Genomic DNA, 18,117 nt, shown 5'->3' on the forward strand with positions numbered 1-18,117 from the left:
CAACAAAGATGGGATACAGAATTGGCATAAATAGGCGTGTAAACAATGATATAGCTGTAAAGGCTCAAAGCTAGACAATGTAATTATAAGGAAGTTAAAAGGGAGGAATGGTGGGTTTTGATAGAGTTGAGATGTCTGGATAGGAGAAGTTACTTCAACACACAAAATTCTCCCAAGGAGGCTGCTACAGTGAAATCTACAAGTGATGAAGGGGCCGCGTCAGTGTCCAGACCCCAGTAGTGCGCGCCGCGCTGATTGGTACACAAGGGAGAAAGGCATGACGCTGATTGGTCGAGCAGACTACTCACCCAAAGGTCACATGTAGATCACGCATCCACTAGCCCCTAAGGGTCCAGGCATAATATGAAAATCACCCTTAGTTCACGTGATAGTTTAAAAGTAGCAATGACGCGATGGTCACTCATGATCTAACTGCTGGGCTGCATCCCAGACGTAAAACCTTTAGCTCCTTATAATAACTAGAACATTGAAAGCTAAGAGCCTGTACATATTCATGAATAACAAATATTGACATAATTATAAAATATATATGATAATTGCCAACTGACATCAATATATTTATTGGATAATTAATGTTCAGAGACTGAAGCTTGTTTTGTTGCGCTTGTTGACATCACAAAAAACAACTAAGATTAAAATGTTGTTAAAGGTCATTTTATTAATGACAAAAATGGTGACAATTTAAGTTCACAATCTTTGAAGATGAGATGAAAAATAAACTAATATAAAGTCCAATGACTTCTATTAGTAATGTAGCAACAAAGATGAGATACAGAAATGGCACCGATGACAGGCATGAGCTACATCCATAAATAACTGTTGTTTATGGTATGTTGCAAAATGTATGGTATCATCCCATAACGCTGTTAATGGGACGTTAAACACAAGTTAACCAAACCTTCTATTTTTATCTTAATCATTTAGTGATCGTTTTAAGATAATACCACTTTGTCTCATCTTAGTTTAAGCATGACCTGGCGGATGGATACAGGGACCAATAATCTGCTATTCCCTAAGTAAATTTGGTGGAACATGGGCAGATGCAAACGTAAGTATACATGTATGGACGAGTGTTTTGTTGTATTGACGGTTTTGTATAGTATATAGAGTGTAAACAAAAATTGCACGCTATACTGTAAACAGTCACTATACTTTTGTATATGTGCAGATCATACAATATGATAAATTGCGGAGTATTATTGATACTGATTGTCTGCTACAGAACACATCATTCCGCAGAAATGCCAACAATAATATATTTGTGAAATACATTGAAACCTACATATTAACAAATGACAGTCGCTTAAACAAAATAGAGATTGACGTCTCCGTAGGTTAAGGAACAATTATATCTGTTATACCCCGCTGCATGCTACCGTAAGATACTAGTCTAATAATAAAAATAATCTATTTTAATCAAAACATGTATATATAAACATTAAAAAAAAAAAAATGCCAGCTTCCCTTTTCACTGTATTTCTGGAGAAACTTAGAGACAGCTTGGAAACTAATGCATTATTTGTCCTCTTGGACCACTGGTACAACCTACATGTACGAACGACAGTGTGCAGCAAATGGTTGTTTTATTTTGTTTTATGCATCCGGTTTATACGGGTTTTCATTATTTTGTATTTCTAGTGGCTTTCTAACTTAATGACCGCTGTACTTAATTTAATGTGGTCAAATATTTGTTATGTAGGTCAATTATTTGCAGAACCATTATTTTACACCAGTGAAGGTATAAAACGATGTAGTTTACTATTTGTGACAACAATATCTATATTTTTCTCATTAGAGTGTTTGTCAGGGATTTCTTGGCAAATTACCAGAACCAATCGAAGAAGAATCTTTTCAATTCCTCTCTGGCGCTTCGAAAAACGAAATCTGTAAGTATTGTTGTTTTTTCATTTACATAATATCAACATGCACATTAATTTGGTTTGGTTTACTATTGTTTAACGTCATATCAACAGCTATGGTCATTTAAGGGCGACTTTCCCTGTGTGCAAGATGCATTCGTGTAGCGTATGCCTGTGTGTTTTGGGAGGCTGCGACATGTTTGTGTTTGTCTCTTTGTGATAGCGCGGAACTGATGCCGACTTTATAGTGCTACCTCACTGAAAAATACTGCCTCAGTCACCCAGCAAGACACCCCACTTGGTCACATTATACTGACAACATGCAAACCAGTCGTCACACTCTTAAATTGCTGAGCGTTAAGCAGGAGTAGAACCTACTATTTTTAAAGACTTTGCTCTGTCTCGGAAGAAGAAAGTTGTTTAGAAAGACGAGAAAAGATAAGATCCCAAATTTAGTCGCTTCTTACGATCATGCAATGGGGGCAGCAGGTACAATTCTTACACCCTACCTGCAGGAACAACATGCACATTGACGTCACGGAAGTCATGTGGTCGTTGTAATAATAAATGGTAACGCTCAGTTTACATGGCCGCATAAGCCTGGCGTTCGAACATTAACTTATCATTTAGAAAACGTAGTCTAGAAAATCAAAAGGGTGTTTGTTAAAACATTTGGTTAGAACATATTTAGCAAAGCGGGTTAGATTTTGTCTGAGCGAAGAGTTAACTCAATCGGAGCCCACCTTGTCTATGGGGATTTACAATTCAATGAAATATCTGTCCACTTTTGGCGGAGAAGCGGCAACAAATATGACCTGGTTAACGGAAAACATTAAAGTTCTAGTCTCCCTGCCGACGAAAGGTCAAGATCCAATTTAGGTAATAGTGGACAGTCTATGAAATCCCAGGAGGAGACCGGGAGCTATGGGCTATAACTCTTATAGATGTTTTAAATTCAGTGTGTTGCTCATCTGTATTCCAGTTAGGGATATTTATTTGTTTTTTGTTTTGTTTTATGTCTTTTGAACAGATAAGGTCGTTTAATGTTGTGCCTCCATGTGCGTTGTGTAAGCATGCTTACTGCAAATTAGATTTTAGACATTCTGGAGCACGATAAAACCTTATAAAATAACATGAAACATAATGTCCTTTCTAAATACTGCATACGACTTTGATTGCATACATTGATAGATTTTTTTTTTTAAATTTGCAACATCAAGATTATTTGTTCGGTAAATGATGATACTCAAACATGCAAGATCGTTGTCATTGGACTTCGAGGATGTATTGTTCCGCGGTTCGCAGGAATCACACACAGGCTGCAAAAGACCATGACAACTGTTGCATAGAAAAAATACAGTAATTCAGGTCTAAGTTAACGGTGTTACAGGTAAATATTTTTTTCGGTACATCACAAAACTTTACATTTATTCTTAAGTAAATGGCTATTTATGACCTTGCTCTATATTTATGATGATAAGCAAAAAGCGGACAATTCTGTCATGGTGGAAGTGATATGTTTGTGGAGGGGATATGGTCTACGACTAAAACCCAAATATACAAAAACCATTGGCACCCCGGAAATCCGAGTGACTCAAACCACAACGAGGAATGTCTGACGCTTAATGGGGGAATCGTCAATGACGTCATTGTACATCTTCCTACTCGTTCATCTGCCAACTTGAGTAAGTTGATTGTCATTACCATTAATGTTTATAAAGACAGTCAATAAGACAATGTCATGTAGGTCACACTGTAGTCACAAATCACCGGAAATATGTTATGCTTCATACGATTGGTCGGGTGCCGTAGTGGATATCACACTTGCCTTTCATCAAGGCGGCTCGGTTTTTATTCCCCGATCGGACGTGAAAAGGTATGGGGTAACCTGTCCGACCACGTGGGTTTTCTCCGGGTACTCCGGTTTCCACCGACAATAAGATCCCCCGCGCGCTAACATCCGGGACAACAAGAGTGAATAGAATAAGTTGTAAAAACTTGTTTCATAATATTTATCAAATAACTAAAGTTTATATTACATACTATTTAAACAATTGTTCATATTTTCGAAATGAATCAGAAACAATGTAAACGTCTTTAAATTTATTTTCTGAATGTAAAATTGATAATTAATGTAGCACAGGTATATATCAATTGCACTATTTTGTACGGATTTTTGTTTTTTTTTGTTCTTTGTTCATTTTAGGGAAACATATGGTTAACGACTCATTATTCAACATATCCACAGATAAAATATAGAATGCAAAAGAAGATAAGTAACAAATAGCCCGGACAAACTGTACTCTGACATTTTCTATCATTGGTAAACTGTTTTAGAGAAAAGTTAAATGAGGATGATCTTTGTTTACACGTGATTAATCCATGTGCATTCGTGTATCAATTGGTTTAGTTTGTTTCTAGTATCAGGACAGATGAGGCGGTTGAACAAGTCATAGGAATATCACGGACCAAAAGAGATTTGTCTTCATCGACAATAAAACTATTGTATGTGCTTTTATTCTTATAACTGTTTTTCTTTTAACCTTCATCAATATACAAATAAAATAGAATAAATATCAGTTTATCTTTGTTTACGTATTCCTTTAATATTTTGAAGAACAGTCTGATAATTTATTTATTGTTCGTTTTATTATTCTTGTTATTAATTAGGGAAGTGTAATACTACATTATGACAGTTATAATAATACAAAAATGGTCCTAGCTGCGCAGTTATTTAAACATCGTTTTCTTCAAAACAATAGTCTTATTTAAAAAAAGAAAATCACTTATGATTGTTTTCTCATTTAGATTAAATTAACTACGATTTCTATTCCGTCTTTGCGTATTGCAGAGTTATCTTCTCTTGAGAGCTGGTATTGATTGTTACGTCATTTGTTTGTGAGAGTAACGTACGTCATCAATTTTTGAGAAAACGCCGTAATTTTCTCACACAAACCAATGACGTAACAATCAATACCTGCTCTCAAGAGAAGATAACTCTACAATACGCAAAGACGGAATAGCAGACTTGCCAATGATGACACCTGAATAACCAGAGACTTCTTTCCAATGAGATCCAACCTTTAATTGTCGCACATGACGGGAATTTCCTACTTGTCTGTAAATGTAAAACCAGCATTGATAAGAAAATCACCTCGAAATACCATGTGGCGTAATACTCATTTAAAAGATATTATTTTAATTCGACTTAACCTATACAGGTATTTCTAAACAGAAAACACGGCGATGTTTGGTTGGTAGATCATTATTATTACCTGATGGCTAGCATTGCTACTGTGATATATGGCCATATAGACACAAACTATCGCTGTAGTTGAGAAATTAAACTGTAAACTATGACCAGGGTTCGAATCCCTGGCTAGCCTCTCTGTTTTGTTTTACATTTAGAACACTGTTGTCGATTTTATTTTGTTCATTTCATCTTTATATTTTTTCATAAAATTCAAGCAATATATGGTTTTCCTTTCAGAAATTATTTCCATTCATGCCAAAAAATCAGTTTCCAATGCTTAGTTTTTGACAGTGATACGAATATCTATACAGAATCAAAGGAATGCAAATATAATCGAACCATTATTAACGGTACAATCTATCAGTAAAAAACATGATGTGAACAATAGTGTATGCTGATTCCGTAGGTAGGAGACAAAATCATTACAAACTGAGTATCGTAAATGTGACAGAGGATAGGCTGTATTGATCAAGTTCATTGGCGGGTGTATAAAACATCGAGATTAGTTACAAAGAAAATAAAGATCGCATACGGTGCGTGAGAAAACCACCCTTATACGTCTCGGGTAAAATTGACACGTTTATAAGACGCCATAGAAAACCAACACTGCTGTGCGATACAGAAATAATAGTATTCCTGTTAAACACAAGTTGATACATCAACATATAAAGTCATGTCAATTACCTGTACATGCAACCACTCGTTTGAACTTTGAAAATAAATCAGTCAACATACATAGTATTAACTTGTAGAAATATCCTGTGCTCATTGAGTTATGCAAGTATTTTAATGCATGCAAACACGAATTAATTCAACTTGTTACCATATATTTCGATCTCACATGCGGAATTACAGGCAGGCCACGTGATATGCGTACAAACCGTCCGGTCAATGGCTGTGTACAGTACAACGTCTTCATCTCGCCGACAAAACCAATTTCCCAAGGGGTAATACGACACAAAACATAGGGTCCTCCTGATGTCTCTGCCACAGTAATGTTTAACCCAGTGTTGCGTTCACCTGCTAAATAGGCATATTCATCTTAGGAAGAAATATCGACACGACGCAAGTTTTAATTTTTTCAGGCGGAAATGTCGTATTTAGAACAAACAGCAACCAGAAAAAAGACTTCATCATTACCAAAAGTGTAATATTATGTAACTCGTAAAACATCATCGCAATAACTTATACAAATATAAAACTGCCTGCAAATGGCATCGTGCTGTTCATGTAGTTGATAAGGAAAACACAAATACCAGTTGAAAACCATACACTCGATTATGTTTACGAAAATGTTTAGAAGGAATATTCAATACAACTTGTGATGCGATTGATTTAAACGACTGGAGCACTACTAAGCTTTCAATATAATTATTTATACGCAATCGATTTCACAACGCTATCTTTTGTATCTGTACACATTTGTATCCGGCATTAATGAGCTACCTGCAATGTTCGGTTAATATTAAATCGGTAATACTTACAAAAACTGCGTTTCAGTCTCTATAACTATAACCTGGTGTTCTGTCTACTGTATATATTGTGTTTCGCATGTATACATCGGCGCATAGAAGACCTGGTCAAATCCATAGAAAATTAAACAGAATATATTCATACTCAGAGCTAGTCTGTGCTAACAGAAAATCATGCTATACTGCCGCAATATTGGCATGTGAACGTTTGATGTTATGAAGGGATTCGGCAGTCTATAGAGAGAAAAAGAACCAATAAAAATCGAGAAAAGGACATATAGACAAAAGGATAAGTTGGCGATAACCTGAGGTGGCAAATACAACGAGAGATATTATATCAGGGTTTCATATAAGCAAAAGAAGAACATTATATCAGTAAATTATATCAAAATTTGCATAAGTTGACGATAACCAAGGTGGCAAATAAAACGAGGAGGGACATTGCAGGATGTCGATGTTTAATATAAGCAAAAGAAAAACATTATATCAATACAGAATAACTTCCATACGTTAAGCAAGATGGCAAATATAACGAGAGACGTTATATCGAGGTATGGTATAAGCAACAGAGAACAGTATATCGATTTTATTAATCTTAGTCATTCATAACGATTCATGAACGATAACCATGAATGGTTTAAACAAAACTTTAGACCTGTGAAGTTACATATTTCTGATACAGTTGCCTCAGATTTTAGTGTTGTGACGTTCAATTGATGATATTTTCCATTGTTTTGGTCCCCAGTACCACCGATTAGTCCTAGACAGAGGAAACAACTGTATGTCCAAGGGAAACTCATTTTTGGCTTAAATAATTAATATCAAAATGTATAAGTACATTCACCTGTGTGTGCGGTACGCTCATCTTTCCAAAAAGAAAGTTGAAGACTGTAATGTAGGATTTTATAATCGAAGAAGTTTGCTATGAATTTAATGGCCACAGTTGTCGCTTTAGGGTAGTGACACAGTTCGAAATATACACACATTACACATAATTTAAGTTTAGAAAAAACACCTCGACATTAGGTTTGACAATAAGGATTTCCAGCTTTTTTGCCCCTTGCTTCACCGATGAGTCGTAGAAAGACGAAACAGCTGTATGATGCAAGGTGTATTTGTGTGTGTCATGTTCAACTTTTATGTAAGTTACATATTATATATAAGCAACTATATGTATACTGTAATAGGATGATTGTTATCTGAATTCAAAGAACATTCATACTGTAGATTCAAACTTAATGCACTAGACACCTAGTGACCTTTGTTACAACTTAATGTACTAGACACCTAGTGACCATTGTTACAACTTAATGTACTAGACACCTAGTGACCTTTGTTACAACTTAATCCCCGCGTACGTCAATATTCTGTTGTCTAGGGTTTTTAAGACTGTATTTAATCAATCGATATAAACTTGCCTATTTATCCTGAACTAATCACGTCCTTATACGTAGTTAAATTAGTTGCGTCATGTGTGAACGTAATATAAGCTTTCTTATATGAGGTGTTCAGAGTATCTTCCCTACTTGTTTTTAAAATGCTCTTATAATTAGTTCAAATTTCGTTTTTATTATTTCTATACCGAACAAAAGTATGCATTTTCTTTTCATAGAACATCCCTGACACACACACACAAGTATATACAAAACTCCATGTCCTCCATGATCGACCGTTCGTGTAACCACATCGTGTTGTTCCGATTTATATCAGGCGATACTTAACCTTTTGACCTGATTAAGTATATGTGTCAATTTCTCATAAAATTATACATACAAATAGGATCATAACGCATGTGATACATCCATGTACATAGTAATACCATTTAAGGATCCTTGTCTCATTGCACTACAATTTTCTCCTATACACGGTAACCTCCCCTTAACTACCATTTTTATATAACTTTTGTACACTTCCGTTGATTCGGTAACTCAATCAGTAATATCAATATCATAACAGGCCAATGTTGGAATCCCGGTAGCCCTCTATTTTACACACGGACCAAGTTTGTAGATTATAACATTTTTATTTCATATTAATTGTTTTAAAAAAGGTCCCGCAGGGTATGTTGTTTTTCAAAATGATCTACAATTCTCTCATGATTTTGGGCGTGCGTTTAAAATCAGTTTGAAATACATGTACGTCAAGCAATTGTAAATACAAAGTTGATAATACATTTGTCGGTATTTGAGGTACGCTGTTGTCATGCGAGGAGTCTGTTGTTATCGATAGACGGAGGACAGGCCTGGAGTGCGCTGTCCTCGGTAGGCTGGGTTTTGTCTAGTATTGTTTAACGTCCTATTAACAGCTATGGTCATTGTGTGTATTGTGAGGCTGCAATATGTTCGTGTTTGTCTGATGCCGACTTTATAGTGCTACCTCACTGAAACATACTGTTTAAAATACCCAGCAGGACACCCCACCCGGTCACATTATACTGACAACGAGCGAACCAGTCGTCCTACGCCTAAATTGCTGAGCGTTAAGCAGGAGTAGAAACTACATTTTTTACAAACTCTGGTATGTCTCGGCCATGGTACAGAACCCAAAGCCTTCCTTTTATCCGTAGAATGTTTTGTTCTCGGTAGGCTGCTGCCAGGTATGGGTTGTGGTGTTTTTGGTAGGCTGTTGTCAGTCGTGGAGTGTGATGTCATTGGTAGGTTATTGTCAGGTGTGGACTGAGGTGTCACCGGAAGGCTGTTGTCAGGCGTGGAGCGAGGTGTCTTTGGTAGGCCTTTATCAGGCATTGAGTGAGGTGTCCTTGCTTGGCTGTTTTCAGGCTTGGAGTATATTGTCCTCGGTAAGCTGTTGTAAGGCATGGAGTTTGGTGTTTACGGTAGGCTATTTCCAGGCATTGAGTATGATGTCCTCGGTAGGTTGTTGTCAGGCGTGGAATGCCCTGTACTCGGAAACACAAAATACGGGAAGGACAAGAACTAATTACACATCAACATTCACAGTGATATCGGCAGAAACCGAGATACTTTTAAAGTCTTTAATATCCAACCACACAAAATATCATAAGAGAACCCATTCCCCATCCCAATTCAAAATAGTTTCAAGCATGCCAGATTCTGAAACCTGAATTTTTTAATAAAGCAACAGAGTATAAATTGCGTCGTTCATATGAATATAAATAACCCTAGCCAAATAGCCTGCCGAGTTATTTATAAAAATAATCGAGCTTCACCAAACGATGGCCTACCATCTGACTGCGTCATGTGCACGTTTTCCCGTTTTTCCAGCTATAACTTCACTAGTACTTGACACTAATTGATAAAGTCAAGTCTCCACCTCTGTCCGCTTACGCACAATGTCGTCGCACTCAGTTACAAAGTACATGTATAATGCTTTAGTCAACTGGAAACCTATTTTAAGGCACACTAGGATATTTCGGTTTTCTGAAATTATCGTTTTTATACCAACTTAATTACGATATAAACTTGGTAGTTACGACCATATCTAACAAATCATGGAATTGAGCGATACAGACCATAGGAACGCTGCTTTTTCGAAATTTTCAAGTCCGGAGATGACCATATCAGTATGTTGCTGACTATCCATTGGGTGTATTTTTTTACTGTTTGAATTTCCAGCTTATTGGTACATAATGTTAATATCTGTCAAACCAAAATAAAAGCAAAAGTAAATACAGCACAACCCTAAAATAGGAAGGACATCAAAGTAATAAGAAAGATTACAACAAGAACGGAGGAGATCTTCATATATATTTCGATACAAACTTAGATACAGTGAAAGTCTTCATTATCAATTTAGCAAAATTTCGCAGGAACTCCCGAAACATCCCTCACCTTCCAAATCAATCTCTCACACGGCAACAAATACAAATGATAAATAAAAGATCTATTTTTTTTATTTTAAACGGAATGAAAAGAAAAGACATGGTTAGTATAAAGACAAAAATTGTAAATGATTCTCTCGCCAAACTGCTTACCCATGGTACCAGATACAGCGACTGATAACAGCCAATCGAGGACACCCCACCTCACGCCTAATAACAGTCTATCGAGGACAACACACTCCACGCCTGATAAAAGCCTACCTAGGTTATCACACTCAACGCCTGACAACAGCGTACCGGCGACACAGCACTTCACGTCTAATAAAAGCCTACTGAGGACAACACGTTCAACGCCTGACAACAGAGTACCGAGGACAACTCATTTCACGCCTGACAATAGCGTACCGAGGACAACATACTCCACGCCTGATTACAGCCTACCGAGGACACAACACCCCACGCCCGACAACAGCGTACCGATGACACCTCACTCCATGCCTGATAACAGCCTACCGATGACAAAACACTCTACGACTGACAATATCCTACCGATGACAACACACTCCACAACTGACAACAGCCTACCGAGAACCCCTGACTCCACGCCCTACGAAAGTATATTGAGGACATCAGACTCCAATTCAGAAAACAGCTACTAACAAAGGACAACACACTCCACGCCGAAACAGCCTACCGCGGACACCAGACACCACGCCTGATAACAATTTGCCGGAGGCAACACAATCTAAGCCTGCTGTTAATCTAGCGAGGACACTAGACTCCACGCCCGCTGCAACCAACTGAGGGCACCACACTCCACGCCTGACGACAGCCTACCGGTGACACCACACTCGAAGCATGAAACATCTTATTGAGAACAACACAATCCACGCCAGACATAATCCTACCGTGGACACCACAATTAACGCATGACAACAACCTACCGAGGACAACACAATCAACGTCTGACAACAGTCTACGGAGGACAAAACACTCCATGCTTGACAGCAGCCTACCGATGACACCATACTCCAAGTTTCACAAGAGCCTACAGCGTACTGAAAATACCGATAAAAGCATTATCAATAAAAGTGTTTCGACTGAAAAAAGAGGGACTTGGCTGGGGCTCGAACCTTTGACTGATATATTATCGATATTACTGATCGAGTTACCTAATCAACGGAAGTGAGCTTGCCCAAATGTGCTACAGTTATAGCCGAATGGTACTTAAGGGGAGGTTACTGTGTATAGGAAAAAAATGGCAGTGCAGTGGGACAGGGATCCTTAAATGGTAGTTCTATGTACGTTAGTGTATCACGTGCGTTATGATCGTATCTGTATGTAAGATTTTATGAGTTATTGCCACATACACTTCATGCGGTCAAAAGGTTAATGGTTGCCTTCTATAAGTCGACAAAATAAATATAACATAAGGAAATAAAAACTGAAATGGAGTTGTGATGACACAAACGGCCGATCATGGAGGAGCTGAAATTTCTCATATCCTTTTGTATATGTGTAGGGAGAGTAGGTAAGTTTCATTTATATTATATATTTTTTGTTTTATTACTTTTAAAAACTAGTCAGACTTGACTTCTATTATTATCCAGAATGATTATACTTCCCGGCGTTATATAAGAATAGCAAAATGCCTTTCTGATGGTAGTAATATCAATGAAAGTCATGATGTGAGTTAATAGGAAAACTAATAGATCATCTAGAATACGCTATAAGGTACAGAAAGAACCTGCAATCACATAGATAATAGAAAAGCCGATAAAATGGATGCTTCATTATGCCGTGAAATGCAGTATATATTGAAATAAACGTTATATATTAAGTGACAATGACCGGCAGACGTAAACATTTAAATGTTGTTTCAAAACTTAACAGTGACATCACTGTTTGATCGCTTATACACCAAGTTGGTGTTACTACAATTGATAGGAAATAAGCATGCTGACGGAAACGGTTTATACGCGGAAAGCATGAAAACATTGCAGCCATAAAATGTGTTTAGACAACCAGATTAACGTGTAAGTGGGCTAGATTTTTACACTGTTCTGCACTATTATGTCATTAATGCATATAATGTTTGGAGAAATATATAAGTTAACTGCATCTAACCTGATATGATCGCTCTTGATTTAATTTCTCATAAATTGTTACAGGTTGTCAGATGACAACCGACACATGCACGGAAAGGCCAGGTGTGAAGTTAAATGCAACATCCATTGAAAAGTTCATAACTTCACCAGGATTTCCTGATAACTACACTGAGTAAATATGATGATTTACATCTTCGGGTGCAAGCACAAGATGACGAACATTTGATTTAAATATACATGCGTCATGATCCCGCTGAATTTTCCTTTTAAGTAACGATTAAAGGTCCCTTTGTTTATCAGTATGAGTGAAAAGTGGTGTGTGTGTTTGATTTTAATTTCAATTTGTTTTGGTCGCTGATATGCATTAACAGTATAGTTATCGTTGAATAACATTCATAAACAATTCTATAATATAGACTGGTATCTATATTATTTTTGTGACAAAAACATGATGACGCTATCTGAAATGTTTTATCATAAGTGTTATTTGAATTAAATTGTGATAGTTATATGAATCTTAATTTTTTGTAAGATATTCATCAGAATTGTTTTGTAAGCCATTTGTTTTATTCCTTCGCGATAAACATCTTGCTTTCTTTTCATGATAATAATATGATCTGCTTTTATTTGATAGGTTTCGAAATATTTTTGTATGACAGTGATCGGATTAGTTTTTGGAAGAACGTTACCTGAAGGATTTTGGCGGAAGTTATTTGATATTTTTTTGTGATATTCGTCATCTGAAATTGTTTTGTGTGACAGTATTATGAATCGATTTGTTTGTCTAATATCCTCATACCATTGTATTGAGTTATTCTATATGTTTTAGTATGGCAGGTGTCTGAAATATTTTGCATGATAACTATCAACAGCACTTTTTCCTAATATTCTGTTATGATAGTTAGGCAGATTATTGATTATTAACGCATTATCTTTTATGACTGTTATTTAAACTATGTTTATATGCCAGTTATCTGAACTGCTACTGGATCATTCGGAACAATGCTGTTTGCGGACTGATACGTATTGATGTCAAATTCATTGAATTTGAATGGAAGTTCGACAAACTTCGATTTCGATACGGTATGTATAATGCTATGTAGAATCTGTTAAAACAGCAATGTCGATTGATTAATCATTTAAATTAAAGCAGTTCTGATATTCCACTAAAAGTATGTGAAAAAAATAAAGATGTCCAATTACATTTTGGTACGTATATTAAAAAGAGTTCGTTCTTACAAATAGGTTAAAAGTGATTACAAAAACATTTTCAAAACATCAAATTAGTACGATTATTCAAAATTATCACTACGGTTTTTGTTATCAAGCGTGAAAGTATTGTCAAAATACAATATATTTATTAAAATGTGTACAAAATATGCATGTCTTTCCTCTATAATTTTAATGGTGCGCACCGAATACTTGTATACAGATAATAACATAGTTTATGTCATAGTCTCTCTTTAATGATTCTTTGTATATTCGGCAGGCATCACAGAAGTGAACGTCAACACTACATCGGAACATTTGCTACCAAACGAGAGTGTAACAATATGGTTTACATCTGATCGTTCTATCAGTGGTCGAGGTTTCAAGCTTTCATATTCTATCACAGGTAATCAGACATTTCAACATCAACATTGCTTGATCACATCATGAAATAGCAGGCACAGTATTTTGAACAGAGTCTATCATGTGCATGTATGAATGATAGAGAAATCCCGCCAAAGGTTTTAGAATTTGAGTCAAAACAGGACCTTTGCTAAGGGTCTGAGTCCAAATTGTAAACCCGAGGGTAGTTTCTATATCCCAACTTCCTACATAACAGTTTACTCTTTTCTTTCATCTCTTATCAGGATTTCGATGATATGCAGAAGGATACTTTTCTTATTCTCAATATTTTGTTCTTTTTACAAATTTTAACAGCTTTTCAGAGTTTAAAATTGATTTCTTGGTATCGTTGACGAACTATTAAATGTTGTATTTTCATTTTTCAGTATTACTTAATCTGGATTCATGTATTCGTGGAAGTTCGCTTTTATAATTATTCTCATTTAGTAATTAAAATTGTCAGGAATAAGTCAAAAATGGATATTTGATGTCACAAAAGTGGAGGAACACTACGTTTAACATAAGCGATTATATCAATCGTTATGAACATGAGGTTGTATATTTAGGCTGCACATGTGTGAGCACATCAGGTTTAGATGTCAAAGCTACGTACACAAGGAAGTACATCACCTCGCCTGGGTTCCCTCGTGCCTACCATCAGTGAGTATTATACCGGCTATGTGGCATGTTACATTACAAAACCTACTTTTGTTCCATATTATATAGCAACTGTGAATCAGGGAAGTATGATTATGTTTAATTTTACGGAAGCAAATCGTTCCACGTGTCGATGTCATACTGATTTTATTAAACGAGCACAATAATGTGATGTGACATCAGCCTTTTAGGCGAGCCTTGAATGTCATATGAAATTAATGAGCTCGTTTAAAAAAATCAATATGACATGGACATGAATGTAAATTTATGTTTAAGGTTGAACTGAAAGGTGTATGTCATATTAAATTATACAGCTCGTTTAATAAAATTAACATGATATGGACACAAATATAAGATTATATTCACCATATTATATCGATAAATGGAAAGAAAACTTTCAGATACACCTATAAGTAATGAACTGACTCTTTGTTCCGCGCAGTGCAAAGTCGTTCGAGATTTTTTATTTATTTTTGTAATAATGAAAGGTTCTGAATGAAATACAAATAATAATCATATAAACATTTCAAATTGTTTTATCTTAAGATACCAGTAAGTGTATCACGTAGTAAAGTTAATCAAAGAAGTACCTGTAGTTGCGTAGGAATATATTCCTACGGTTTTGACCAATTGCAGCAACTTTAAGTTTATTACAGGTGTGCCATATTTATAACATGGCCGTGTAACATTGTCAAATTGGTCAGTTATGTGAAGAATAACATATGTTGGAATTCTATTAATGCTGCAGCAACACCATGTGCAGATGGAATATCGCCACATCAACTGCCTGTACTCTGCTACGGTTAGAAACAATTGTTGTTGAGACTGAGGATCGTTTGGACACCCCTACTATAAAGTACGGTAATTATGATTAACATACGGCATCCTTTACAGGAACTGATCTGCTGTTTATAACATTTGTATACATAGTAACGAGTGTTAACGATTCGCTCACATGAGGATAAAGCCTGTCTTACAGTCACAACATGTACCGCCAACCGTATTGATTGGTTTGGTTTGGTTTGTATTGTTTAACGTTCTAACAACAGCTATGGTATTTAAGGATGGCTTCCCCTGTGCGAGATGCATGGATGTAGTGTTTGCGTGTGCTTTCGGAGGCTGCGGTATGTTGTTGTTTGTCTCCTTGTGATAGCGCGAAACTAATGTCGACTTTATAGTGCTACCTCACTGAAGCATACTGCCGAAGACATCCAGCAGGACACCTCGCAAGTTCACATTATACTGACAACGGGCGAACTAGTCGTCTCACTCGCAAAATGCTGATCGCTAAGCAGAAGTAGAAACTACCATTTTTAGAGACTTTGGTGTGTCTCGGTTAGGGGACAGAACCCAAAGCCTTCCTCACAGGGGCGAACGCTGAATCGGGCAGTACTAATAAAGATAACCCTTAGCTTCAAATAAAAAGGCCTGACTTCAAACCAATTCCAAAGTGAATTGTTTGACTGAGGACGGCTTTTTATACTTGGTAACCTTGTGAAGATGTATTTGCTGGACAACTGATTAATAGTACGTAACATATGCCTTCACGTGACCGTTGGATAGTTACCCGTTTTGTTGATGTAACTACATGGTCGGAGTGTTTTGAACACACTGGTCCGAGTGTACTTATCATTATGCTGACTTCGCGTATATGCATTTGGTAAATAGATTCGTTATATAAATTCACCGGAATTGTCTTTACTACAATACGTCCTGTTTTTACAAGGCCCCGAAACTTTCAGGAAATATCGTCATTATTCATTCTAATGAACCAAAACCTAATTTCTAAGTTGAATAAATAACATGGATGTTGTAAACTCATATAAAATGCATAAGATTTATATAACGTACATTGAACTAAATATGAAACGATCTTACAAAATACAGTTATCAGCAAAAACGTAAACTCTGAATACTGTAAAAACTGAGTAGATATTATTATATACTAACTAGGATTTTTTTTCGAAATTAGGGTTTGCCCAATCCAAGTTTTTTTCTTTTTTTTCTGTCGCTTTCCCATGACTTTCGAATTGATTTTACAAAGCATATTCTTGCAAGATCTTTTGTCTTTGTTTTTAATCAGACGGAGGACTCCCAGAAAAGATCTCAAACAAAACGTATTATATCCCTAGTAACAGGTCAGTCCTACAATTTAAAACGGATGGATCAGTATCAAAACGAGGATTCAACATGTCATACCAAGCTGAAGGTGAATAAGTACATTTGTATTCTTTAGAAAGTTTAATTTCAAAACACCAATACTTTTTACAAATAATGACAATATTCTGTACAGAAATATATTTGTTTTTTATTCCATCGATGCTCAATGTTTACATATATATTTATATATATAGACTGCTGAAATAAAAGCATTCAAATATGTTTCTATCAATTCAAAACACTTGATTCAATTCATATCATTGTCTCCTGAAATTTGATTTGCATATGATATATATATTTCACTATTTTAGATCTACACATAGCTAAGAACTCTTCAGTATTTGGATGCAAAGACTCCCAGCTTCTAGCAGAGGCGAGGTCAAAATACGTTTTCTCGTCGAACTACCCGGAAAACAGCATGTAGGCATTTATTCAAATCAAATATAATGTTTCACTTCTTATTGAGTATTCATTTAACATTAAATACTATATCACACTTCACAGAAATATCCCAGTTTTTGCTAGGAAGGAGATTAGGCTGTTTTACCAACCTTGGGAATGACACCTCATAAGCGCAGTTATTCTGAAAAACGTCATCATCGCGTCATCACTTTATGGACTGTAGCCTGCGTCATCGATTTTGGCAAGGTGCATTTGGTTCACCAACGTATTTTTTTCGTCGTTGGTGGAACGACACGTTAATTTTTCAATTTATAAAGTTTTATCTTTGAAAAGAAATGATGAAAAATAGGCGTGGAATTGTAATCAATGACACAGGAAATCACAAAAAAGTACTATTGTGTGCAATGTTAGTGAATAGGTAATTGTTTCANTTGTTTGTGGTAGTAGTATTCCTGCTATGTTTCATTTATCGATTGCAAAATACACTTTGATGATAGTATGATAAAGTATTTCGTGTTTAATTTGGACGCTATCTCATACCTCAACGCGACCATTACCGATCACGCTTTTATCCTTCCATACACTCCTAAGCGAGAAAAGGAGTGTTCGTCTTATTTCAATTATTATCAATAATTAGTTTAAAAAATAAGAATTGTTTGTTGATTTGCAACCATTTCGAATATAATGTTTTTCTTGGATTTTAACCTAAATGTCATTGTTGCCGATATTAAGTGCATATCATATAGTCCCAGATTCCTGACTAATAGTATTTTAT

The 18,117-nt window shown here is 36.0% G+C and overlaps 1 protein-coding gene across 1 annotated transcript; it reads left to right on the forward strand.

Moving 5' to 3' along the window:
• The first annotated feature begins 994 nt into the window (after positions 1–994).
• Positions 995–17,575, forward strand: LOC110450356 (cubilin-like). The gene is made up of 9 exons (XM_021497834.1): positions 995–1,069; positions 1,817–1,907; positions 12,576–12,684; positions 13,483–13,595; positions 14,002–14,127; positions 14,690–14,783; positions 15,529–15,641; positions 16,864–16,989; positions 17,252–17,575. Exons 3-9 carry the CDS (start codon positions 12,584–12,586, stop codon positions 17,362–17,364), a joined length of 786 nt encoding a protein of 261 aa, XP_021353509.1. The 5' UTR covers positions 995–1,069; positions 1,817–1,907; positions 12,576–12,583; the 3' UTR covers positions 17,365–17,575.
• The last annotated feature ends 542 nt before the right edge of the window (positions 17,576–18,117 follow it).

Source organism: Mizuhopecten yessoensis, unplaced genomic scaffold, assembly GCF_002113885.1.
Source record: "Mizuhopecten yessoensis strain PY_sf001 unplaced genomic scaffold, ASM211388v2 scaffold5185, whole genome shotgun sequence".
Classification (NCBI taxonomy): domain Eukaryota; kingdom Metazoa; phylum Mollusca; class Bivalvia; order Pectinida; family Pectinidae; genus Mizuhopecten; species Mizuhopecten yessoensis.